Below are 26247 nucleotides of genomic sequence, written 5' to 3' on the forward strand. Positions count from 1 at the left end.
TTAAGGGAGAGTATGACAAATTCATGGAATTTTAAACATAGCTAAGTACTGAAGCCCTTGAAAATCAGTTTGAGGGATTTGGGTCTTCAATCAGATGACAGTGAAGAAAGGATGGCTTTCAGGTTTCTGACTCTATAACTACAGATTGTTGAATAATTCACTAAGGTAGGGAAACCTCAAAGATAGGAAGAAGGTATGGAGGACACAAGAGGAGTTATTTTGAATGTGTTAACTGTGAGATGTGTCCAGGAAACTAGATGTAAATGTTCTATCAGCTGTTAGCCATATGAGTTTGGAGCTTAGTAGATAAGAGCTAGGCTGCAGTTATAGATTTGAGAGTGATCATAAATGACTGGGTCCTGTGGAAATAACAAGAAGAAAAACTCCCCACAACCTTTAAATTTAATGCTTTTTACCTGAAGCATTACTATATCCTTGTCAAACATTTCACGTCTGCATTTCACATTGTGGTAGTAATAAATCTAAAAAAAAAAAAAGTAATTATATTGGGTAAACAGGTTTTTATTTGTGCAGTTCCCTCCTCTCCCCACTCACCAAAAGAGCACATGGGGGCTTCCCTGGTGGCACAGTGGTTAAGAATCCGCCTGCCAACGCAGGGGACATGGGCTCGAGCCCTGGTCCGGGAAGATCCCACATGGCGCAGAGCAACTAAGCCCGTGCGCCACAACTACTGAGCCTGTGCTCTGGAGCCCGTGAGCCACAACTACTGAGCCCACGTGCCGCAACTACTGAAGCCCAAGCACCTAGAGCCTGTGCTCCGCAACAAGAGAAGCCACTGCAGTGAGAAGCCCACGCACAGCAACAAAAAGTAGTCTCTGCTCGCCATGAATAGAGAAAGGTCACGTGCAGCAACGAAGACCCAACACAGCCAAAAATAAATAAATAAATAAATTTATTTTGTTAAAAAAAAGAGCACATGACTCTTGTGCATGTGAGCATGAACACGCAAATGTGCACACGTAATGTGGTTTCCCCAGCAGTTAATGCTATCTTAGTAGAGATTATTTAATTAGAAATCTCCAGATTATAGTAGTCACTCTATGGTTCACATTTTGCAGCCAACTTTCTGGGTCTCCTAATAAAGTTCCTTCAGTGAGATTTATTATACCTATCAAAAACAGAAAAGTCCTATACCAAGCCTTGGTGAGGTTTAAAAATTAAAACCTTAATTTCAGAGCTATACTAACAGAACTTTTATCTTTTAACCCAGTTTAATTTAAGTAAGTGAAATCCAGACTTTTTATGTTTTAAAGATATCCAACATTGTTCTAAAAATGACTGCAAGTGAAAATAAAGCTCATTTCTACTTTTGATATTGTTTCTTAACAAAATATGAATAAAAGCTCTAAAAAACCTTTTGGTTTAAGGTTACATTTCTTTTGTCAAACACTTTTTTAAAAAAAATTCTTTTAAGGTTCATTTCCAGGGGCCACAAACAGTTTTAATATAGACGACTTTCAGTGACTAAGTACATTGAAAATTATAACCTTCATAGAAGGTAAAGAATGGGCTGAAAACTCTTCGTAGAATTAAAAAACACTTACTTGATTTACAAGAGAGAAACCATTTCTTCTCCACATTCCTGCATGTACTTGGGCACATAAAACAAGGCATCTAAGAGGGTGTTCTATCAACATGGGTGGGCTAAGTTCACTCTGTGTATACAAAAAAACCACAAAAATCTCAACTCTATAAAGAAGATTGGTTTATAGGGATGGAAGCTTTATATAAAACACAAGTCAAAATTATTTTAAGGTATGTTTGTGTGATAGTTAATTTTATGTGTCAACTTGGCTGGGCCATGGTACCCAATTTTTGATTAACACCAATGTAGATGTTGCTGTGAAAGCATTTTGTAGATGTGATTAGTATTTATATCAGTAGACTCTGAGTAAAGCAGATTACTCTCCATGATATGGGTGGGCCTCATCCAATGAGTTGAAGGCCTTAAGAGAAAAGACTGAGGCTTCCCCAAGGATGAAGAAATTCTGCTTCCAGATTGCCTTTGGACTTCAGACTGTGACATCAACTCTTAAACTCTTAGCCTGCCAGGTTGCCGGGCTTATTTCAAACTTGCCAAGCCCCATGACTATGTGAGTCAATTCCCTACAATAAATCAATCTCTCTCTCCTTCTACACACACACAAACACACACACACTCACTCACTCACTCATTCACTCACTCTTTATTGGCTCTGTTTCTCTGGAGAACCCTAGTAGTTTGTTTCAAAGTGATTTCAAGTATGTAGAACATAGTAAATATTTACTTTTATTTATTTGTTTGTTGATTGCTGAAATATAGTTGATGTATAGTATTATGTTAGTTTCAGGTGTACTACATAATGATTTGGTATTTGCATACATTATGAAATGATCACTGTGATAAGTCTAGTAACCATCCGTCTCCATACAAAGTTGTTATGATATTATTGACCGTATTCCTTATGCTGGATATTATATTCCCATGACTTATTATCTAACTGGAGGTTTGTAATAGATATCTACTTTTAAATGTCAGCACTACTTACTAGAGGTAGGAGCTCTGGAAATTTATATGCCACTTCACTTTTGCTTACCAATACATGCAAACCTGCATGGAGAACAAATAAAAAAGTATTTCTATAAGTGAAAATAATTCAGATTAAAAAAAACATAAATATTCACTCAACTTTATAGCTAACTTCTTTTCTATTTCTCTTTGGGAACCTATCATGTTACACATTAAGATATAAAATGAATTGCACCCATAAATGAAACTTTTCAATTGTTATTCTCATGAACCTCAGAATTAAAGGCACACTTGAACTGGAGTCTTAATTACAGGTACCAACATACACTGATGACATTTTACAGAAGTAAATGTTAGACATACAAACATAGCAAAAGCAGCTACATAACTATCAAAGCAATCTGTATACCAATTTTAAGAGTCGTATTCCACTGGATCATGGAGTTTGTTCCATTTAAAGTATAGTAGTGAGAGATCCTCCTGGCAACTCAACAGAGAAACTGGCCATGGAATTCATGGTCTGCACTGATCCTGACCTCAGGATTCAGTTCCCCAGAACTTCCAGTTTAGGATCAAAGCCTCTTTAGTCCCTAACTGCAAAGGGCTCTTTTATAGCTCAACCTTAGTTAATTGTTAACTAAGAATTAATTGTCCTGTTTATGTTGTTGTCTAAACAGAGAATGCTTTTTACAATCTTATTACCCCAATTTGGGACTCACTCCAACCTGCTGATTAAAAGGTTATCAATAAATAAGAAACAGCTTAGAGAGAGAGGAAGTATAGGGTGGTTTCAATTTATTAGTGATCACTTAAGTGACAGACCAATTTGAATCCTAACAACACAGACTTTGAAGCTGGGCTGAGATAAACAATAAAACATGTGGTATATGTAGTTAAGAAGTCTGAAGAGGCATTATGGTATGGTCATTACAAACATGGTTTCTGGTGCCAAACTACCTCAAAATCCCTACTCTGACTTGTTGCGGTGTGACGCTAAGCGAGCCACCTCCATGTCTCAGTCTTCCCATTTGTGACAAACCTAACAACAATACCCACCTCATAGGCTGTGATGATTAAATAAGTTAATGCATGTAGAACTCTCAGAAAAATGCAGTGTAGGTATTCAATTAATGTTAACCACAAACAACAATTTAAAAGACAATTTCAGGGTTCTCTTTTAGGGAGAAATGCTTTACCTGCAAGTAAGCGAGAAACTGGGAGGTGAATGCTAACTTTTTCTTTGGAAACACAGTATCTGATAGTTTCCACTGAATGTCCACAGATGCTTAATGTGACTGGCTGTTCACCATCAGTAAAACCACCATGACACTGCGTCAATACAGCAAGGCATTTCTTGTAAGCTTCAATTAATACCTTTTCCTAAAAAAGATGGTTTTCTGTAAGTTACTCAAAGGTTTCTACAACATTAACCAAGCACCTCAAATTCAACGATGTATAAGTACTTCAAATATCAATATGGGCAAAATTAAACTTAGTCTTTTCTTCCCAACTTGCTCCCTCTTCCAGGGCCCTGTCTCAGTAAATGACATCTTTATAGAGCTGTAGAAATCTAGAAGTCATTCCAAAGTCCTCCTTTCCCTCATTCCCAATTTTTTTTTTAATTGAGGGATAGCTGATTTACAATATTACATTAGTTAGAGATGTACAGATAGTGATTCAAAATTTTTATAGATTATATTCCATTTACAGCTATTTTAAAATATCAGCTATATTCCTTGTGCTATAGCATAATCCTTATAGCTTATTTATTTTATACACAGTGGTTTGTACCTCTTAATCCCCCCTATCTTGCCTCTCCCCACCGGTAACCACTAGTTTGTTCTCTATATCTATGATTCTGTTTCTGTTTTGTTATATTCACTAGTTGTTTTTTTTTTTTAGATTCCACATATGAGTGATAACATACAGGATTTGTCTTCCTCTGACTTATTTCACTAAGCGTAATACCCTCCAGGGTCCACCATGTTGTTGTGAATGGCAAAATTTCATTCCTTTTTATGGCTGAGTAATATTCCATCACACACACCTACACACTCACACCCTCCCACACCTTCATCCACTCATCTACTGATGGACACTTAGGTTGCTTCCATATCTTGGCAATTGTAAATAATGCTTTAATACACGAAATTTTTTTTTCTCTTTCTGACTTACTTCACACAGAAGAATGGATAAAGAAGATGTGGTACATATATACCATGGAATATTACTCAGCCATAAAAAGGAAATTGGGTCACTTGTAGAGACATGGATGGACCTAGAGACTATCATACACAGTGAAGTGAGTCAGAAAGAAAATAATGCTGCTATGAACATTGGGGTACATGTATCTTTTTGAATTAGTGTTTCCGTTTCTTCAGAGAAATACCCAGAAGTGGAATTACTGGATTATATGGTGGTTCTATTTTTAGTTTTTTGAAGAAACTCCATACTGTTTTCCACAGTGCACCAGTTTACATCCATACTAACAGTGTACAAGGGTTCCTTTTCTCCACATCCTCGCCAGCATTTATTATTTGTGGTGTTTTTGACGACCGCCATTGTGACAGGTGTGAAGTGATAACTCACTGTGGTTTTGACTTGCATTTCTCCAATGATTAGTGGTGTTGAGCATCTTTTCATGTGCCTATTGACCATCTGTATGTCTCCTTTGGAAAAATGTCCATTCAGGTCTTCTGCCCATTTTTTAATTGGGCTGTTTGTTTTTTTGATATTGAGCTATTTATATATTTTGGGTAATAACCCCTTATTGGGCATATCATTTGCAAATATTTTCTCCCACTCAGCAGGCTGTCTCTTTCCTTTGTCGTGCAAAAGATTTTAAGTTTAATTAGGTCCCATTTGTTTCTTTTTTGCTTTTGCTTCCTTTGCCTTAGGGGACAGATCCAAAAAAAAAAAATGTTGCTATGATTTATGTCAGAGTGTTCTGCCTATATTTTCTTCTAGAAACTTTATGGCTTCAGTCTTACATTTAGGTCTTTAATCTAATTTGAGTTCATTTTTGTATACGGTGTGAGGAAATGTTCTAATTTCATTCTTTCACATGTAGCTGTCCAGTATTCCCAGCAACACTTACTGAAGAGACCATCTTTTTTCCATTGCATATTCTTGTCTCCTTTGTCGTGGATTAATTGACCATAATGTGTGGGTTTATTTCTGGGCTCTCTGTTTTCCTCATTCCCGGTTGTCCAGTCTATTACCAAGCTGGCAATTTCATCTAAATTTCTCTCAAACCTGACCACTGATTATTTCCAGTAACTCAAAGGAAAGCCAACATGTCTCCACTGAACTCCCTGCTTCTACTCTTACCCTCCTCCATCCATTCTCCACACAGAGTAACTTTTAAAAACATGTAAATTGGATCATGTCACTTTTCTGCTTGGGAGTCTCGAATGGCATCCCACTTTAATTAGAATAAAATTCAAACTTCTTTCCATGGCTTCCAAGGTCCTGCAAAGCGAGGCACCTGTTTACTTCTCTATTTTCAACCTCTGTTCCGACCAGAGCCTTCTCACAGCTCCTGGATCCGTACTCGTTCTCATCAGAGAGCATGATGCAGTTGTCCCTCAGTCAGGAATATTCTTTACTCTTTGATCAGTTAACTCTGACACATAGTTCAGATCTCACAGAAGCCTTCTCTGACCTCCCAACTTACACAAGCTCTCATCTAGATTTTATAGCCAAAGGAAGGCCAAAATAATTTTAAGACATAGGACAAATGTACCAATAGTAAAATTTCATTTTTGGATAAATTTATAAACTTCTTTTTATATGCTCAAAATCTTGACAGGATTTTATATACATATATATATATAAAAGATAGTAACATAAAAGAAGAGAGAGTGTGGATTACATCCTCCTTTATCTATCTTCTAAGGTTTCAGAATTTGAACTTTTACTGAATATACAAGTGAAAGCAGAAAACATGCTGTTTTATGAACATATCACCACTATCCTCTCCAAACTGCCTCAGATTTTACTTAGGAAATTGTTTCTCTCTGTCTCTCCTCCATTTATCTCCTATCCCTGACCCCAGAAGAGACTCACATCTAAAGCACACCAGTCCTGCATCATTGAAATGACATGTGTTAATTTCATTTGCAGTGTGAAGGCTGCTTCCCACTCTGGTTCCATTTCAATATGCTGTCCTACTTGACGTGTAACTGGATCCATTCCCTTAAAAGGAATGAAAAGATTTTTTAAATAAACTAAAATTACATCCGTTCTTTTACATCAAAACTTAAGAAATAATGCAGAAGAAATACTGATTACAAAAACATATAAAGTAAAAGTTCTAACAGGAAGTTTCAAGTAGTATGAGAAGTCCAACTTCTTAAATAACACGTTTATATAACATTCTCTAAAATTTTATAAATTAAAAATCCCAGTAAAATATAGAACTTATTTTAGAGGCAACCTTCTATATGTTTTAGACAATAAAATGTATATACTTCACTGCAACAATCCTTCAAATCCCTTTTTAGCTCTATCATCCATAGAAAAAACTGTCAGAAGAAACTTGGCAGACTTTTAAAACGCTACTGAATTTATAAATATGTTTTATAATATACTAAAATAAAATTTTTATATTTATTTGTAATCTGTAACTAAAAGTTTTCATAGGGCTTCCCTGGTGGTGCAGTGGTTAAGAATCCACCTGCCAAGGCAGGGGACACGGGTTTGGGCCCTGACCTGGGAAGATCCCACGTGCCGTGGAGCAACAAAGCCCGTGCGCCACAACTACTGAGCCTGTCTTCCAGAGCCCGAGCTCTAGAGTCCGCGAGCCACAACTACTGAAGCCTGCGTGACTAGAGTCCGTGCTCTGCAACAAGAGAAGCCACCACAATGAGAAGCCCGCGCACCGCAACAAAGAGTAGCCCCCGCTCGTCACAACTAGAGAAAGCCCGGGCGCAGCAACGAAGACCCAATGCAGCAATCAATCAATCAATCAATCAATCAATAAAGTTTTCATAGAGACCGAAAGAAAGCAAAACAAGAAAAAGATAAACAGCTTTTAACACAAAAGAATATAACTTTTTTAGAAACTAGCCTAACTACCCTGGTGCACTGGAACTGATTAAAAATAATAGAAAATACAGGACACTTCAAGTATTCAAAATGACCAAGGTAGATACTCTTTCTATAGGTACAAGGAAAAAAATAGAAGTACTATAATAAAACACCCAGAAACCACCACCAACATGGGAACTAGAATATATCCTAAAAATGATAGGTTAACTTTGCTTATTCCTTTCTTAAGAAAGCCAGACAGCTACTAAAGGAATCATAATGATATTCCTCAGATTTTCTGAAATGTCATCTATCTTTTTACAGTTAGGAGAATTCCCTGGCAGTCCAGTGGTTAGGACTCTGTGCTCTCACTGCCAGATTTAATTCCTGGCTGGGGAACTAAAATCCCACAAGCCTCGAGGCATGGCCCCAAACAAACAAAACCAAAACAACAAAAAACTGGTTAACTATACCAGTTTCTGCTTCTAGATTCTATTTTGTATACAGAAGTGTTTCCAAAAAGAAAATTAAATGGGGGGGGGGGAGTTCTATACTATATCATATAAATATGGTATCAATGAAAGAAAAATATGGAAACATTAAGAAGACATAGTTTCCTAAATAACTAATTTGACAATACTTCCATGTAAGCATATTCAAAACAAAACCATCTGAAACCCCCAAGGAAAGAACATTAATGGTAACCAAAAAAATAACCAAATACAAAAGTACAGCAGATGTCAGAACCTCTGCTGGGATCTCATGCATTCTACACCTTTCTAAGAGTTTCCAATTAAGAGGAGCTTCTTTTTTTTTTTTTTTTTTTAAGAGGAGCTTCTTGATCCAAATTGTAGCTATCCAAATTATTCTTTTAAAAATGTGCCCAGTATCGGGCTTCCCTGGTGGCACAGTGGTTGGGAGTCCGCCTGCCGATGCAGGGGGCGCAGGTTCGTGCCCCGGTCCGGGAGGATCCCACATGCCGCGGAGTAGCTGGGCCTGTGGGCCATGACCGCTGAGCCTGCGTGTCCAGAGCCTGTGCTCCGCAATGGGAGAGGCCACGGCAGTGAGAGGCCCGCGTACCGCAAAAAAAAAAAAGTGCCCAGTATGAAAAAAATGCACAGACAGAAAGGTATTTAGTTCAGTGAACTGAAAAAGGGAGAAAGTAAATGTTTCACTTTTGAAATGTGTCAGCTTATACATACCTGCATACATTTGAGTAATTCCAAAAAGGCATCAAATCCTTCTAGGAACTTCTGCCTCAGATCATCTGACCATTCAGTTGGTTTGCTAATTAACACATACCTGAACAACACAAAAACAGCAATGAATATATGGACAAACAATGACCTTTTATAAGTTGCAACTCGTTCAATAATTAAGCGAAAACTTACTTAAGATCTAAAATAAGGCTCTGAACTCTCCTAAACTTGAAGGCTTGTAAAGCAGTATATCGTTCAAACTGAAACCTGCCCTGCGCATCTCGATGTCTCAAATGATCCATAAAAGTCTTAATGATAATGGTCATTAGGTTTTCTTCCGTGATGAGCATCCGAGCCTAGGACAAAGTATATCAGAGTACATGGTAATAAAAAACTATTTACCATAAAGCTAAAAAAAAAAGTCACCAACGTTGGTTAGCTCTTTCAGTTTAGACCTTTTCAACACAGCTATGTAATATCATAAATGCATTTTTGTGTATTTCTAAATAACAATTACTTACTCCAATTGCCACGTGTATGAAGCAACAATTATATCACGGAGAAAGATGCCAGAATGTAAGGAGACAGATCCAAGGCTCATTATTCAAAGACAATTCAGGGTGGGGGATCTGAACCAGGCTGCAAATTTTCCTTAACTGAGACATTTAGACACCTATAATGGTATGGTATAATTATTCTAGGAGCCACAGGTTTATATCACAGATTCTGTAGAACTCAGTATGAAACTATATTTCCTCTTAATCTTAGTTGAGATTTATTTTTTTTTCTTTCTATATATAGATATACATATTAATATATTTTTGAATAAGCAAATACACTTAAATGATGCAAAAAACAGGTAAAAAGTTAAGTCTCCTAGCTCCCAAAGTCCCCCTTGCAAAGGCAATTTCTGTTAGCAGTTTTCTTGCATATACTTCCAGAGATGGTGTGTATATTATACGTGTATGCATATATACACACATATATACATTTATAGTACATGGATAACTGTTATTAAGTAGATGTAAGTATGGGTATATATAATGATCTCCCCGCCTGCCCAAAGGACAGCATATTATAAATACGGTTCTGCACTTGGTTTTTACACTTGATATATTTTGGAGATTGTCCCATACCAGTTCACATAAATTCCCTCATTCTTTTTAATTATCCCCAGTACTCTTTTCTATCATACTTTATTAGCCAGGCCCTTACTGGTGAGGTATTTGGGTTTTTCCCAGTCTTATGCTATTTATCACAAAAGATACTGCAACAAATATCTACTATGTACAGTTGCAAGGATATTTATAGGATAATTTCCTAGAAGTGGAATTACTGGGTTAAGGTGTATATACATTATAAATTTTGACTGATATCACCAAACCCCTCAAAGAAGACAAAAGAATGCAGAAGTTAGATGTCTAAGAATATAGTAAAACTGTATTCTAATGTAGAGGTTAAGTTGTAAAGTCATCAGATAAAGAGAAAATCGATATAGTTAAACATACCTTTGAAAAACTCTGAAATCATCATCCCATTGCCAGGACTTAGGCCCCAAAAAGCTCAAAAGTCAATAGGATTAATTTCTGTTAATTTTCCTAGACAGTGAAGACTAAGTTCAAGTTCGAAGGAGGGGAGGTGTTGACAAGTAAAAGGATTTTCCTTCTTGTTTGCTATATTAGTCAATTTTGAGACAATTAAATGACTATATGTGATTTCACTGACCTAAGAAAAAACTCTGGTCTCGGAGAAAAGCTTTTACTATTTCGCCATCAAGCATAATGTTTGCTTTGGGTTTTTACTTTTTGCTTTGTCTTCAGGTATTTTATCAGATTAAATAAATTCTTTCATTCCTATTTCATTTACTATGAGGTATTTTTCGTTCATTTTAAATCATGAATTCAGGAAAAGCATCTAATATGATCTTTTCTCTCCCTTTTGTCTGTTAATAAGTTGAATTACGCCAGTTGATTTTTTTTTCAAATGGTATACTACTCGCGTTAAGGAAATAAAACCAAACTTGGTTGTGATGTATTATCCTTTTTCTATATTGCTTGATTCAATCTGTGCAACCTTGTTTGTGAGAGAAATTAAATGGTAATTTTCTTTTCTTGTAATTGTTGGGTTCTGGTATCAAGGTTACAGAGGACTTAATTGGCAAGTATATTCTCTTTCTCTATTTTCTAGAAAAAGTTATATAAGACAGGTATTATTTTTTTCTTAAATATTTGGAAGAATTCTCCAGTATAGCCTTTGCCTGGGGACTTCTTTGTGAGAAGATTTTTATTAAAATTTTCTATTTCTTGTTTCTCTTCTAACGACCTGTGTTTTTTTCTTAGGGATTTGTTCATTTCGTCCAAATTTCCAATTATATTGATTAATTTGATCCTAATATTGCCTATTTTCTACTTAAAATCTGTAAGATTTGTAGTTTTTTGTAGTCCTTTTTAAATAAAATTTTTTCTGTTTTTCTTATTAAACTTTCTAGAGATCTACCCCCCATCCCTTTTTTTTCAAAGAAAAATCTTTTTTGTACATTTACATTGTTTTATTAATTTCTGTTCTTTACTATTTCCCTTTTTCTACTTTCTTTAGACAAAAAATATAAGTACTTGTATTACAATGGCCTTCAAGGTCTGGCACTAATCCACTCCCATGTTCCCCTTATCCCCAGACTCAATGACCTCAGGGATCATTCTCCTCCTCACTCACTCTAGCAACACGGGTCTGTTCTGGGTTCTTTCTTCCAAAATGCCAAGTGCATATTCATCTCAGAACTTTGCACTTGCTGTTCCCTCTGCCTAGGAAGCTCTTTCACCGGTTAGTCACATCACTTAGTCCCTCATGTCTCTGTCCAAACACTACTTCTCTGAGAGGCCTTTTTTGATAACCTTGTATAAAGTATGACCCTTCCATTGTCACTCTCTAACCCCTTAACCCGCTTTCCTACTTTACAGCACTTCTCAACACTTGATTTATTATAAATATGTAAATATTATATACATCTGTCTCTCCCCAGTTGCACTATAAATCCCATGGGAACAGGGTCTTTTGTCTTTTTTGTTTACTGCTATATTTATCTCCAGAGCCCCAAACAGTGCCTAGTTAATAAAGGTGCTAAATAAATATGCTCTGAATAAATGAATACATATGTTATTTTTCTAGTGCTTCTAACTAAAGGAGTCAGACAAGAAACATAAAAGGTTGAAATATCAGAAAAAAACAAAAATTATTATTTGTAGATTACCAGAAATTCCAAGGAATCAACACAAAATATCGGAGAAAATGTTAATAAGAAAACCAGCCTCATACAAGATGGATATATAAAAATCAGTAGTTTTCTCTTTTTTTTTGCGGTACGCGGGCCTCTCACTGTTGTGGCCTCTCCCGTTGCGGAGCACAGGCTCCGGACGCGCAGGCTCAACGGCCATGGCTCACGGGCCCAGCCACTCCGCGGCATGTGGGATCTTCCTGGACTGGGGCACAAACCCGTGTCCCCTGCATCGGCAGGCGGACTCTCAACCACCATGCCACCAGGGAAGCCCAAAAATCAGTAGTTTTCTTGCTTATTAGCCATAGTGAGATTAAAAATGTGAATAATTTACAATAGTGTCAAAAATATAAAACATAAACACTTTTAGGACAAGTTATGTTCCTGGATGGGGATACTCAATATTGCAAAGATATCAGTTCTTCCCATATTATCTATAAATACAACATCTTTTCAGTCAAAAACCCTAATGTGGTTTCTGAAATTGACAAACTGATTTTAGTTCTTCTCTAAAAAAAAGCCTAAAATAATTAAGAATTTTTTTGAAAATGAAAGAAGATTTAGCTCTATAAAATATCAAAATGGAATAGTAAGCTAATATTATTAAAACTCGGTACTGGCATGGAAATGGACAAAAGGATCAATGGAGGAGAGAAACAGATTTGAATACACATGGGATTGTCTCAGAGGCTTCTCAAACTCATCCCTGACTCAACTGAAAGCAACACTTTCCTTTTTTATAAGTTCTCATTCTCCACTTGGTTACAAAAGTCAGAAACCCAGAAATCACCTTTATATTTTCCCCTCAAACCCAACAACCAATCACTCACCAAACCTAATATTCCTCAAACCCAACGTGTGGCCCGTCAGTAGATTTCACTACTTACATATCTGTCACAACTTCTATACCCGCTGCCACAATCCCCACAGGTTTCCCACATCCACTACTGCTCCTGCAAATTTGTTCTCCAAATTACAAGCAGCATCATCTTTTAAAAATCACAAATGTGATGATATAAGTGTCACCTAAAACTCTTCAGTGCCTTCCAATGTTCTTAAGAGAAAAACCAAAATCCTTAATTTGGCCCCAAATATCTCATTAGTGGCTAAATAGACTTCAGACAGCTTCAACTGTCCTAGAATATACCCTTGAACATAAAAATAATCTGGGGAAAAAACAGTCATTAAAAAAAAGCTGGAACATAATACCTTGTTAATAAAATAACTGTAGAATACTCTTAACTCCATACAATTAGGCCCTTGCCTATGTTTCTGGTCTCATTTAACTCCGTGTTCAAGGATCTTCGACTGTACTTCTTCCCTTCTCTTCCCTTCCCTACTTCAGGATTTTCTCAAGTGTTGATTCCTATGCATGATTTCTCGTCACACTCCTACATAAAGTTACCTTCCCTACAGAATCCTCTTCTGAACTGTGGGAAAAGGTCAGATCTCTCCTACTCTATCAAAACAACAGAATTCTTCAGTTTTTATTATAATTTTAATTACCATTTATGTGAGTCTTTCCCTCCCTACTGTAAGTTCCATGACGGCAAGGCCCATATCTGTTCACCGTTCATTCCCAAAACCTAGAATTGTGCCCAATAAATAATAGGTGCTCAGTAATTTTTTTAATGAATTAAATATTAATAAATTATTCAATAGAACTAAAACATAGTGATGTCTCCTGGAACAACTAGTGAAACTTAGTACAAGATCACCCAATCATCATGATTCAACTGCCTTAGTTACCCCTTCCCTTAGCAGGGAAAAGGAGGCTTCTTAGAATGTGAGATTATACACAATATGCTGTTTCTTCTTTTTTTGGCCGTGCCATGCAGCTTGCAGGATTTTAGTTCCCCGACCAGGGACTGAACTTACAGGCAGTGAAAGCACTGAGTCCTAACCATTGGATGGCCAGGGAATTCCCACAATATGCTGTTTCTAATGGATAAATTTGTTAAACTAATGAATTTAATTTTAACTCATCAGTTCAAAACCTCGGGGAAGTACTATGAGAAAGTACAGATTAAGTTCAAATGACTTTCCCCCTCCAGATTACACATTCAAAGATACATGTTCTAGTATGACTGAAGGCATCTGAAGTCTGATCACCCATTAATAAAATATTTTTCTATTCAGGAATATACAGATCTCAGTTCTCTATTATTTTAAGGCTTTACTTCTTCTAATGGAAAACAAGAAAATTCTTCTTAGTCTTTTAGTACTTACAAGTGAAGGGACTGTGAAAATCTGAACCGAGAGGTCTGCGATTGAAAACTCTCTGTCGTGGTCATCTGTCACATAATCACTCTGCAAACGCTCATAGTTCTATTAAGAAGGCAAAAAAAGGCAAGGAGTGCCAACTATCAGTTACAAAGAAAAGGCAAGCACTACTCACCAGAGTAGGTGCGGTGAAGAACTGGACAGACAGAGCAGTCACGGACACTGCTCGCTCGTGATCATCCTCCATAAAATCTCTCTGCAACTGCTGGTAATTCTAAACAACAAGGGGGAGATTCACCTCTAATCCACAATGACCAATGTTTAAGGATTATAATGAAATATCAGTGCTGGAGGAGTCAATAAGATATTCTATGAGAATGATAACTGGAATGTACCAACTAAACTCTGTGTTAATATCAATTCACTATACAATCTTCTTTAGCACAATGGCAGTTTGTGAGCTCAAATAGGAGTAACAGCTACTAAAATCCTGGGACGTCACTGTACATGGGTGGAGCCAAATCACAGTAGCTTTACACTGTCTCTGATGAAACCACACTTTCATTACTTCTGGATGCCTATCAGAGTCACCTGATGGCTCTTTCAAAGTATACATGCTTGGGCCCCATTCTTGGTGAATCTGCTTCAGTAGGTTTGAGAATGGACCGCAAACACATGCATTTTGAAAGAGCTGCCCAAATGATTCTTGTATGTTTCCTTTGTTAATAACCCCTAATTCAGGTGAATAAAAAACCAAGCAGGTAGTTTAATCGCATGCTGCTGAAAGGGAGAAGAACATAATTCAATAATATCAACAACCTAGAGTTATGATTCTTAAATCACATCCAAATATACAGGTAATTTCAACTAAAATTATCTTTTCTTACACAAAATTTAACAGGAATAACATAATTCAATGACATAGGTTTAAAGTCTTCATTTATCATTTCACATCATACACACTGCAGAGATGGATATTCACATTATCATGGCAGATGATAAACAAGAAAAACCTCACTGCTAGAATTTTATTCTATTGATGAAAGATAAAATGATCATTTATGAAGTTTCTTAGAATTTAAAATCAATGCATTGACATATTACTATCAGCTGTTAATTTTACAAACACTGGATGTAATCATGGACTACAGTTACTCTGTATATAACCTATTTTGTTAATCTTTAAAAGTGAGAAACTACTTACCTTTGCAAATCGAACAGCAAACAGTTTCTTGTATTTCAAATCCATAAGTAGACTGCTCATGAACAACTGATGATACACACTCCTAGCACCTTTCACAAAAAGAGCAGACGTTAAGATAAGGATATATCAAACAAGCCAAAAATTACATTTCCAAAGTTTTCATATGATCAACTGTATTTTAAGTGTCAAGAGCAACACTCTACATGTGTTCCTTAATCAGTTTTTCTAAATATATTTTTCAAACAAAACATAAAGGTGATTTAATTTGGATCATGGATCCCCAAATCTGTTTTTTCCCCAAAGAATAAGACTGCATGTGTTAATTCTAAAAACCATAAATATATTTATTAAATACCTCCCAAATGAAAAAGAAACTAACATCCCAATTACTTGTGTAAGTTCCCCTATACCTTAAAAGTAGTTAAGATACGTACCTTTCCACAATTTGGAATCACTAAGCATCAACCTATCCACTAGAGAAGAGTTTTCACCATTTGGCCCTTCTTGTAAACCAACTTGACATAAAATTCGGCGAAGACCATCTTAAAACAAGAAGAAAAGTAGTCAAGAAACAGTAACTTCAAATATTAAAATAAAATGACATATTAGTAGAAATTTTCAAATGGATCTACTATAGAGTCTTACTTTTTTTTTAACTAAAGGTCAAATTTATTCAGAAAAAGTAAACATATTAACTATTTTATTAACATGTTCACAAAATGGAGAAAAATTCCAAATCTTGCATTATACACCAACTCTTATTCCAGAATACCAAAATACATGTGTATCGGAACGGCAATGACCTCTTATGCTGTAAAGAATTTAAATAAACAACAAAGAACCCAAAAGCCACTGAAATAAATATGGTTCTTTAAGCATCTATGCTAATTAAACCAGGTTACAGTAAAATTGTTACATATCCCATGATAACTGAAGATACGTATAATATAAAATTGTACTACCATTTAAAAGAAAGAATACATTACCTCTGTACTTCAATATATACCAGTCCATTTTATTAACGTTATGCAAAATGTTCTTCATTAAACAAAAATACACTATGTACTTATGTATACCTACTATATGAGGGGTTTTGGAAGGCAAATTCCTTTATATTCTAAATGCTAAACTTAAAAACTATATATAAGCATTAACAAAACCAGAACTTTAATACCTTCTAGTTTCATATTTTATATTTAAAATCACTGTTTTTAAGTCTTCTACAAGCATGCAAAATAATCCGAAAAAAACCCCCAAAAATAGAGTAACTTTAAAATTTAAGAGTCACCAACTAGAAATTGTTTACAAGGCTAAAGAGAAAACTTTATATATGAATTAAATAATAGATAAGGTCTTTAAATTGTTGATGGTAAATAAATTTTCTCAAAGAAAATTTTCAGCAGAAAACTGATTCCATGATACTATTCATTAATGCTGTAGCACAGTACTTGGCATACAGATATCCAATGGAAAACACCAAAGCCAAAAAAAAAAAAAAAAAAAAAGAGGATGAGTGAAATAATTGGAAAGACATTTAGATTAAACAAACACATTCTCCTAAATTTCCACACCCCCATATTTTCACCTGTCAATTCACAGTGTGGCAATACTCTTTCTAGTAGCCTTTTAATACAAACGTTTTAGAAATTTTCTTTATAGCAAACATTGGAATGTCATTATTCAAACCGCCTCTCTTGCCTGAAGAACAGTATGACAGCTTAAGTCTATTCCTAGTTTACTCTTCAGTGTTACAACAAACTTGTATTTTTGGCATTGGACGTGAAGGTTCTTAATTCTGTTTATCACTACTTTTAAAAGATTATCTAATTTGTAGACTGGAAAAACAAAAACTCAAATACACAGTAACTTCAAATTTGCGAATTTTCAGAGTTGCAAATTATTAGTAACCACAAGTTGTAGAAGTCAAAACAAAGACAGCCTTTAAACAGTTGATCATTTAGGTTTTATATACAGCAGCATTATGCAGCTTGCTTTGTGGAAGAGAATTCCACAGGATACGCCATTAAGAAATAGGTTCTTTTATCAAGTTGGTAAGATTTAGGTTTCATTAGCGTATTATAGTCATTTACAACTGTTTAACCCACTGTTTCCTGCATTTATTTGAACACAGACTCCTCTGTATGCATATAAAAAGATCCCGTGGATCAAAATTGGGAAACAGATTTTTTTCTATATATAAAGATATTATGAGATGGTATTTTAAAACATGAAACTAAAGCAAAAAAATGATTCCACTTGCTATTTTTTCCAAAACAGTTTTGCAAAGGCATATGAGCTCATTTTTAAGTCAATTAGCACAAGTATGAACCTACCTGAATATCCAATAATACTTCCCAGCCAAGACAAAAGTTTCAAACCAAAATTCTGATGTGCGACAATAGACGAATGCATAACTTGAACTTTGAGTGGCTTTGTCTGTCTACTGGTATTTCTCTTAAAAAGAAATGGCAGGATGAAAAAACAAACTTAAAAAGGCTATTTTAGAGAAAGAAGTTAATATTTTTATTTAATATAGCTACACTCTCATCATTATAGGGGAGTTTTTCATGTATGTATGTAAGAAAAATACCATGTGGCTTGCTTTACTCAGATTCTAATTTTCTAGAAGGAATCTTAGGATTCTTACAAAAAAGTAAGAAGTTACAGCTTTAAGTAACCTGAATTTTTGGTCTTATATTTGAAAATCTGCCCCACCAATTATAAATTATTTAAATGCTTAAATTGGCTTTATGTCTTTAAACTAATTTTTAATGTAATTACACACTAATTTAAATAAGTTACTTCATTGCACAAATGTGATGTTATCAATACTTTAAAAAGATTGTAGTAAATACACATAAAACTTTCCAACTTAACCATTTTTAAGTGTGCAGTTCTGTAAAGCACACATTGTTGTATAACCAGTCTCCAGAACTCTCTGTCTTGCAAAACTGAAACTCTGTACCCATCAAACACTCCAGGTACCTCATACAAGCAGAATCATACATTATTTATAATATCTTTTTGTGACTAGCTTATTTCACTTAGCATAATGTCCTCAAGGTTCATCCACACTGTAGCATGTATCAGAATTTTCTTCCTTTTTAAGGCTAAATAATATTCTATTGTATGTATATAGACTTCGTTTATCCATATCCATTGATAGACACTAAAGTTTCTTCTACCTTTTGTCTACTGTGAATAATGTTGTTATGAACATGAGACCCTGCTTTCAATTCTTTTGTGTATATACCCAGAAGCAAGACTGCTGGATCATATGGCAATTCTATTTTTAATTTTTAGAGGAACCACCATACTGTTTTCCGTAGTGGTCGCACCATTTTATATTCCTACCAATAGTGAACGAGGGTTCCAATTTTTCCATATCCTTGCTGATACCTGTGATTTTCTGTTATTGTTTTGTTGTTGTTTGTTTTTAATAGCCATCCAAATGGATATGAGGTGGTATCTTATTGTGGTTTTTACTTGCATTCCCCTAGTGATTAGTAATACTGAGCATGTTTTCCTGTGCTTTGGCAATCTGCATATCATCTTTGGATAAATGTCTATTTAAGTCTATCAAAGCTTCTAATTTAACATGTTTTCCCCCCTTTTCCTTTTTTGCTTGGATCATCTTTCTACCCACCAGTTCATCCCATCTCCATAACCCACATTAACACAGTACACCTTTGCATACTTTATCCATCTATATGTATTATATATGTACTCATTTATAAAGGTTTTTATTTGATTTACAAAAAATGGGATACTACACATATTCTGTCGCATCTTTGTGTTAACAGTTTTTTTGTTGTTGTTAATGACTCAATAATATTCTGTGGTGTGGATTTATTTAGACATTCTTTAGAGAAGGGCATTCATAGTCTCTTTGTTTACAGTCTTCTATGACTATAAAAAAACGAAGTACTGAACATCTCTGTACACACACTAACTGGTGTTTATATTTTTACAGGATAAATTCCTAAGAGAGATTATAGATGCTACCAGATTGTTTTCCAATTACGTGGTAGCAATTTATTTTTACACAAGTATTTCTGTTCTCTGCATCTCTGCCAGCAAGGTACTTTATCACTCTAATTTCTCCATCTTGTTGGGTATGAAATCTCTGTCACTTTACTAAACTAGGTAGTTTGAGTCTCTTTTTACATATATTTACCACCTAGATCTTCTCTGTTGTGATTGTCTTTTCATACCCTATGTCCATTTTTCTATTTTGTTGTTTGCTCCTTACCTGATAATCTATGAGTGCTCTGTTTATCATAAACATTAAATGTCTATCCTTTGTGTTAGAAATAATTTTTCTAAATCTACTGTCTACTGACATTTTTTATAACATTTTGCTATGCAAATTTTTTATGTAGCCAAAAATGAGTTCTTTTCTAACTCCTGGGGTTCTAGTCTTGGTTAAGAAGCTCTCCTCCTCCCTTAGAATGTACTTGTTTCCTAGATTTTCCTCATACTAGTATCTATTTCTGGACTTTCTATTCTATATTATGCATATAGTATATCTATACAGACACTACCAGAGATTACAAGTACTGATTTTTTAGGGAAAAACTGTAGTAACACTGTGAAGCAACAAATGTAAAGGGAAAAAAAACACCTCCTTTACCTGGATTCATCTACTGTAAACATTCTATTCCAACTGCTTTATCATTTGCACATTATCTTTCTTTCTCCACACACACACAAGCATTAAAAAAAAAAAAAAAAAACCACTGAAGGTTAAGTTATATGCATAATGTCCCTTTATCCCTAAAAACTTCAGTATACATTTCCTAAGAATGGGAATGTTCTTTTTATACAACCACAGTATAGTTTCTGATGTATTATTAAATTGGGTATGTCCAGTTATCAATAAAGAATTTCCTGAATAAGACACAAACTCATGAAGAGAAAAATATATTTTGCTACATTAAAATTAAAGCTTTTGCTCAAGGAGAAGCATCACAAATAAGCTTAAAATAAGTCACATATTAGGAAAAGATACTGCAACAAAAGATCAGGATTCAGATTATGTAAAGAGCCCCTACAAATGAGTAAGAAAAAGACAAGTAACCTAACAACAAAAAAATGGGTAAAGGGTATGAACAAGAAATTCACAGAAAACTTAAATGACCAATACAATAAATATGAAATAAGATACTCAGTAATCAAGGCAGTGCAAATTTAACTGATGAGATGCCATTCATACACATCAGGTTGGCAAAATTTTAAAAATCTGACAATATATAGTTTTGACAAAGCGGTAGAGATATGGGAACTCTACTTCGATGCTGGCTGGAATGTATATTGGTACCACCATTTTGGAGATTAACTTGGCAAAATCTAGTATAGCTGAAAATGCTCAAAAGCTAACAACTCAGAAATTCCATTTCTTGGTATATACCCTAGAGAAACTTTTGCTTCTATGCAACAAGAGGACAAAAAAATGACCACAGCAGGACTGATAGTTATAGGAAAAAATTGGAAATATCCTAATTGTCCATCAACTGGAGAATGGAAAAATTATGGTACAGTCATCAATGGAATACTTACAGATACATGTATCAACACAGATAAATCTATAAACAACACTGAAATGAAAAGGCAAATTGCAATATAATATATTCAGTATGAATCTTGTTATATAATGTTTAAAGACTTCCAAATCAATACATATAATATGGATAGATATTTAACAGATGAAATATAAAGGCATGTATGAAAACGAAAGATAAATTAATGAAAGTAGTTATCTCTAGGGAAGGAGGAAGGGGAATGGGATTTAGAAGGGATAATACAAGGGCCTCTATACTATTTTATTTATTTAAAATACGTATGAAGAAAATAAGGTATAATGTAGCACACAGGCATTTACTGTTATATCTATTTTCATCTGTATATTTAAAATATTTCACAATATATAAAATTATATTTTAAAAGGACATTTACATAAAATGCAGTTACATGGAATAGTTAAAAACAATAAATTATAACTTTTAAAAATAAATCTAAATGTGGGGAATAGTTTTCTTTCAGATAAATTATACACTAAATGCTATCAGGATATGCAGCATACCTTGCTATTAGGTACCAAGAAACAACTTCCCTTGAATTCTAATCTTGGTGCTAAAGGCCAGTTTAATTCCTAAAAAGTAATGTGAAACCCTATCAAAAACAAAACAGAAAGCAAAAAACTTTCTAAGACATCTCTGATAAAAAAATAAGACGACAGAAATATATACATATATATCTCATCTAAACATTCATTTTCTGTATCAATCTTACGTAGCTTAAAAAAAAACTAGATAAAGCAATAAGCAATGGTCAGGTAACATATATTTAAACATGATTTTTTTTTTTTTTTGCAGTACGCGGGCCTCTCACTGTTGTGGCCTCTCCCGTTGCGGAGCACAGGCTCCGGACGCGCAGGCTCAGCGGCCATGGCTCACGGGCCTAGCCGCTCCGCGGCATGTGGGATCTTCCCGGACCGGGGCACAAACCCGTGTTCCCTACATCGGCAGGCGGACTCTCAACCACTGCGCCACCAGGGAAGCCCCTAAACATGATTTTTGATTGATGTGGCTTTACATTCAGGAAGGCAGAAAAATGTGTTCATACACACCAAAATGTGGGATTAGTTTTATAGTAATAAAAAATAAGAGTGTAGACATATTTTTAAATTACTTACCACAATTACTGATTTTGCTTGTTCACAATACTGGAAGTCTCCATATCGAACAGACCTACGTCCCTGTAAATAAAGATATTTGAAATTAACTTGTAAAAATATTTATATTCAGTATTAATAACTTTTGAAACAGTAAACAAACACAGTGTCATCTGAGCACATAACAACTGGTCAATTTTTTTTTTTTTTTTTTTTTTTTTTTGCGGTACGCGGGCCTCCCACTGTTGTGGCCTCTCTGGTTGCAGAGCACAGGCTCCGGACACGTAGGCTCAGCGGCCATGTCTCACGGGCCTAGCTGCTCCGCGGCATGTGGGATCTTCCCGGACCGGGGCACGGACCTGTGTCCCCTGCATCGGCAGGCGGACTCTCAACCACTGCACCACCAGGGAAGCCCTGGTCAATTTTTAATATCTACAATGTTTATTCTATTTATTAATTAAAAAGTAAATTAAAATATTTTCCTTCAAAGCTATCCTAACATTTTTCAAGCCATTAATAAGTTCAAGTTGTTATCCTTGAACAACACAACATTTATTCTTCTAGGCTGCTATCATTTCTATTTTCATAACTGAATATTTCTAACCACTGTGTAGGATGAGAGCAACTGTATCTATGTTTCCTCCTAAACTTTCTGACAACAGCTTACAGTTATACCCAATATATATTTGGGTCAATATTCATATGAAATTAAAGAAAAATAGCCTAGATATATATACCTCTAACTCAATTTTCTAGGATAACTTATCTGTATTAAAAGTTTATTATGTGACATCAATATAATGAAATTACTTACATCTCGATCTACTGTAGTTGCAAAGCCAATGGCTTCTTTTTGTGTACAGTTAACAGCTTTCTGAAGAGTATAAATAACTTGTTCATAGGTATGAACCTCATCATTAAACAGCATGCAATAGTAGGTGTCACTCTTCTCTCTGTGGGATAAAACATTAATTATATATTATCTGCATTATCACCTTGCTCCAGGATGATTTATTAAGAGCACAGTTTGTTCTAGGGAACGTGCTAGGTACTAGGCACATACCTGTAATGAAGCCATCTGTGGTCCCCATACTCTATGACACTACCGGATGGTGGGAAAGATAGATACTATACATATAATCTATGTGAATTGGCTTTTATCAAGAAGAATAGGATGCTAGAGTGGGATAAAACCAGTATGGGAGTTCAGAGAGCTGCCAAAGAAGTAATTTGAGAGCTGAAGTCAGAATTGGCTATCAGTGGTGCTCAATTGGGGGCAATTCTCCTCTACCCTCCATAGATGACCACTGGACAATGTCTGGAAACTTTTGGTTGTCATGACTGGGGTGGGAGTGCCACTGGCATACAGTGGGTAAAGGCCAAGGATGCTGCTAAAAATTCTACAGTCCACCAGTTAGAGCCCATAATATCTGGCCCCCAAAGCCAACAGTACGAAGGTTGAGAAACCATGGGCTAGAAGAAAGTGAAAGCAAAGGACCTGAGGTGGCAAAAGTAAATACTGGGAGCTGGAGCACAGGGAGGAAGGAGGAGATTAGTCTGGAGATAGGCAGAAATCTTAAAGACCTTGTAATGGATTTCGATTTTGCCATCCTAAGGGCAATCAAAGATTTGAAAGAGTGAAATAGGAGCTATGGTCAGATTTGTCTTAAAGTTCACTTTGGCTATATGTGGAGAATGGATCATGAGAGACACGAGTGGATATGGCAGTCTAGTTAGGGACGTCATGTTGTCCAAGGATGAAATTAATGCAATTTGGACTAGGATAGTAGTAATGGAGATGAACAGAAGTAAACAACTTGAGAGAGGGAGAACCAGCTGGACCTGAAATCTAAATGGATATGCGTGACTCAGGTTTTTGGGTAGATGAAATGCCATTTACTAAGATGGGAAAACATTACAAGAGACGCAAGTTAGATTCTTTTCCCTTCTATGCTGGTGGTCCCAAACTTACAATGGAACAGAAAAATAAAAACACAACTCTTCTATTCTCTACGGTCTAAATTTGGATCTCAGATTTAGATCTTAGTTGGTCCCCAACTCAAAATACATGAAGATAAAGTCATGAGGTAACTAAGCCATTATCAACATTTCCAAAAAGGAATACTAACTCCTCATTTTACTAAAAAACAACCTACAACCTAATTATTTGGAACACTGTTGAGAAAGCAAAAAAGAAACACCACCAATGTCCTTTAGACTCTCACTTGTATTCAACCTTAACTGTGAATACAATTCCTACAAGCTTGGCTAGAATTAAAAGTAGAAGAGAAGGCTGCTTGAGGCAAGCACATTCATGCAGAAAAGTAAGCCCTTAACCTTAAGTACAGCTATAGCAGAATCCAGCTCTCTGGTCACAAATTTGCAATCTGCTCAATAATCTAAGAACAAATGGTAAAAATGTTAGATGTACTCTAAAAGAAGCACAAAGTGTAGAATAAATTTTATACAAATTTAGAATCAAAAATGGTTAAAATTGAATTTGTGTATTTAGTCAAACCAGAAAACTCACTTAGATCAAAGTGCTCATTCCCTAATCAAATCTCATACACAAACAAAAAGAATTGTAGAGTTAACTTAACAGCTTTATCACACAAAGAAGAGAAAAATGTCTGTGCTTGAAACCGTGGTAGAGCCTTGATGTGGCTAAAATATGGCTATAAATCGGCGAAATCAACAGGGAAAAACCTCTACCAATTAAATGGCTCACACATATTTAAAAACTATAAAACCAAGGTTATTATTATGCTGAAAACTAATTATTAAAAACGATTATGTTCTATCCTAGCTGTATTAAAGTTAATTTGAGGAATTAGAATCAAAATGCTTAAAATTGAGTGTGAGCAAATACAAATACAAGGAATAAATGGGCTGTACTTACACCATCTCTAAATCTGGTGGCAATTCACTTTCCTTTTCCCAGGTTAATATCTCTACTGCATACCGAAACATAATAGCAAAAATGTTATAAGTTCTTGCAATCACATCTTCTGATAAATGCACAAGAGGATCCTGAAAGAACAGAAAAAAAAAAATGCAACCATGTTAAATGTACATTAATTCTCCTTTTTCGAATTCTGCCTCCCTCCTCAAAACACTACTGTAAAAAGCTGACATCTTCCAGCTTCAGCTTCTCTTCAATTTGATCCTATACGTTACATCTCAGCAAATCAAACTTCCTAAAACATTCTCTTCATAATAATCCACAATCCTGAATCATATGAACCACAATATTCCACGGCACTCCAATGCCTAACAAATAAATCTAAAAATTTTAGAATGGCATTCTAGGATCTTTAAACCTAACATCAAACCATGGTTACAGCTTCACATCCCTCTAATCCCCAATTTCCAGAATAAACAAAGGAATGTTATCTAAGGATGGACAAGTAATATTTAGTTTTATAGGTATAAAGGAGAACCTGATTTTGAGGATTCTAAAGGGGAGAAGTCAACAAGGTCAGAAAACTGCTCCTCGATGTTGTTAAGAATCACTCACTTTCTCTCAGCGAGTCAAGCTGTGTATGTATTTAACAGAGAACTTTGTATATTAGACTTAACAGTGAGTAAGTCACTAAATTTCAAGGTTAATGTAAAAAAGTATTACTATAAACATACTCTAAGGTTATCTTTCAGTCAAGGTTGGCAAAATGTTTTACACAATCTAATCTTAATGCTTTATCAAATCTAAACATGTTATTTAGCTTAATGGCTAAATAGTGTTATATTCATCTCTCAATAAGAAAATCAATATATTCCAACATCATTGAATGGGAACCAGTACATTCTTGAAAATATACATAAGGATACAGAACATTTCTGTGCATCTTCACCAAGGATCAGCTTAGTGGAACTGATATAAAACAAATGGAGAAGGAGAATAATGTCAAGGATGAAGGAAAAAAGACAAAGATTCCTAAAGGAGATGGGTCTAGGGCTTAAAGAATGTTAAGAAGTAAGAAAAAGATTTTCCAAAGTCTTATAGCACTTTTTACCTACAACTCTTCTCAATAAACTGCTTTATATGTCCCATCAAAAAAAAATTTTTTTTATACTGCTACCAAGGTTTGCTACTATTTCTTACGCAGACTTTAGAAG

At 35.2% G+C, this 26247-nt stretch overlaps 1 protein-coding gene across 5 annotated transcripts in view; it reads right to left on the minus strand.

Annotated features, from left to right (window-relative positions):
• UBR2 (ubiquitin protein ligase E3 component n-recognin 2) overlaps positions 1 to 26247 on the minus strand; it is a 115956-nt gene that overhangs the window by 47478 nt on the left and 42231 nt on the right. For 3 of the 5 annotated variants that reach the window (XM_079933096.1, XM_079933094.1, XM_079933098.1), the window contains exons 5-18: positions 25031 to 25161; positions 22946 to 23084; positions 22153 to 22215; positions 17792 to 17912; positions 15893 to 16000; positions 15459 to 15547; positions 14261 to 14359; positions 8953 to 9116; positions 8764 to 8863; positions 6599 to 6727; positions 3727 to 3910; positions 2550 to 2611; positions 1566 to 1676; positions 417 to 482 (exon numbers count right to left, since the gene is read on the minus strand). In XM_079933096.1, coding sequence (XP_079789222.1) covers positions 417 to 482; positions 1566 to 1676; positions 2550 to 2611; positions 3727 to 3910; positions 6599 to 6727; positions 8764 to 8863; positions 8953 to 9116; positions 14261 to 14359; positions 15459 to 15547; positions 15893 to 16000; positions 17792 to 17912; positions 22153 to 22215; positions 22946 to 23084; positions 25031 to 25161 — 1566 coding nt within the window. Of the gene's footprint in view, positions 1 to 416; positions 483 to 1565; positions 1677 to 2549; positions 2612 to 3726; positions 3911 to 6598; positions 6728 to 8763; positions 8864 to 8952; positions 9117 to 14260; positions 14360 to 14429; positions 14529 to 15458; positions 15548 to 15892; positions 16001 to 17791; positions 17913 to 22152; positions 22216 to 22945; positions 23085 to 25030; positions 25162 to 26247 lie in introns of all 5 variants that reach the window. The other 2 variants (XM_079933097.1, XM_079933095.1) reach the window with 1 other exon arrangement.

The sequence above is a fragment of the Stenella coeruleoalba genome (genome assembly GCF_951394435.1).
Source record: "Stenella coeruleoalba genome assembly, chromosome: 10".
Lineage (NCBI taxonomy): Eukaryota > Metazoa > Chordata > Mammalia > Artiodactyla > Delphinidae > Stenella > Stenella coeruleoalba.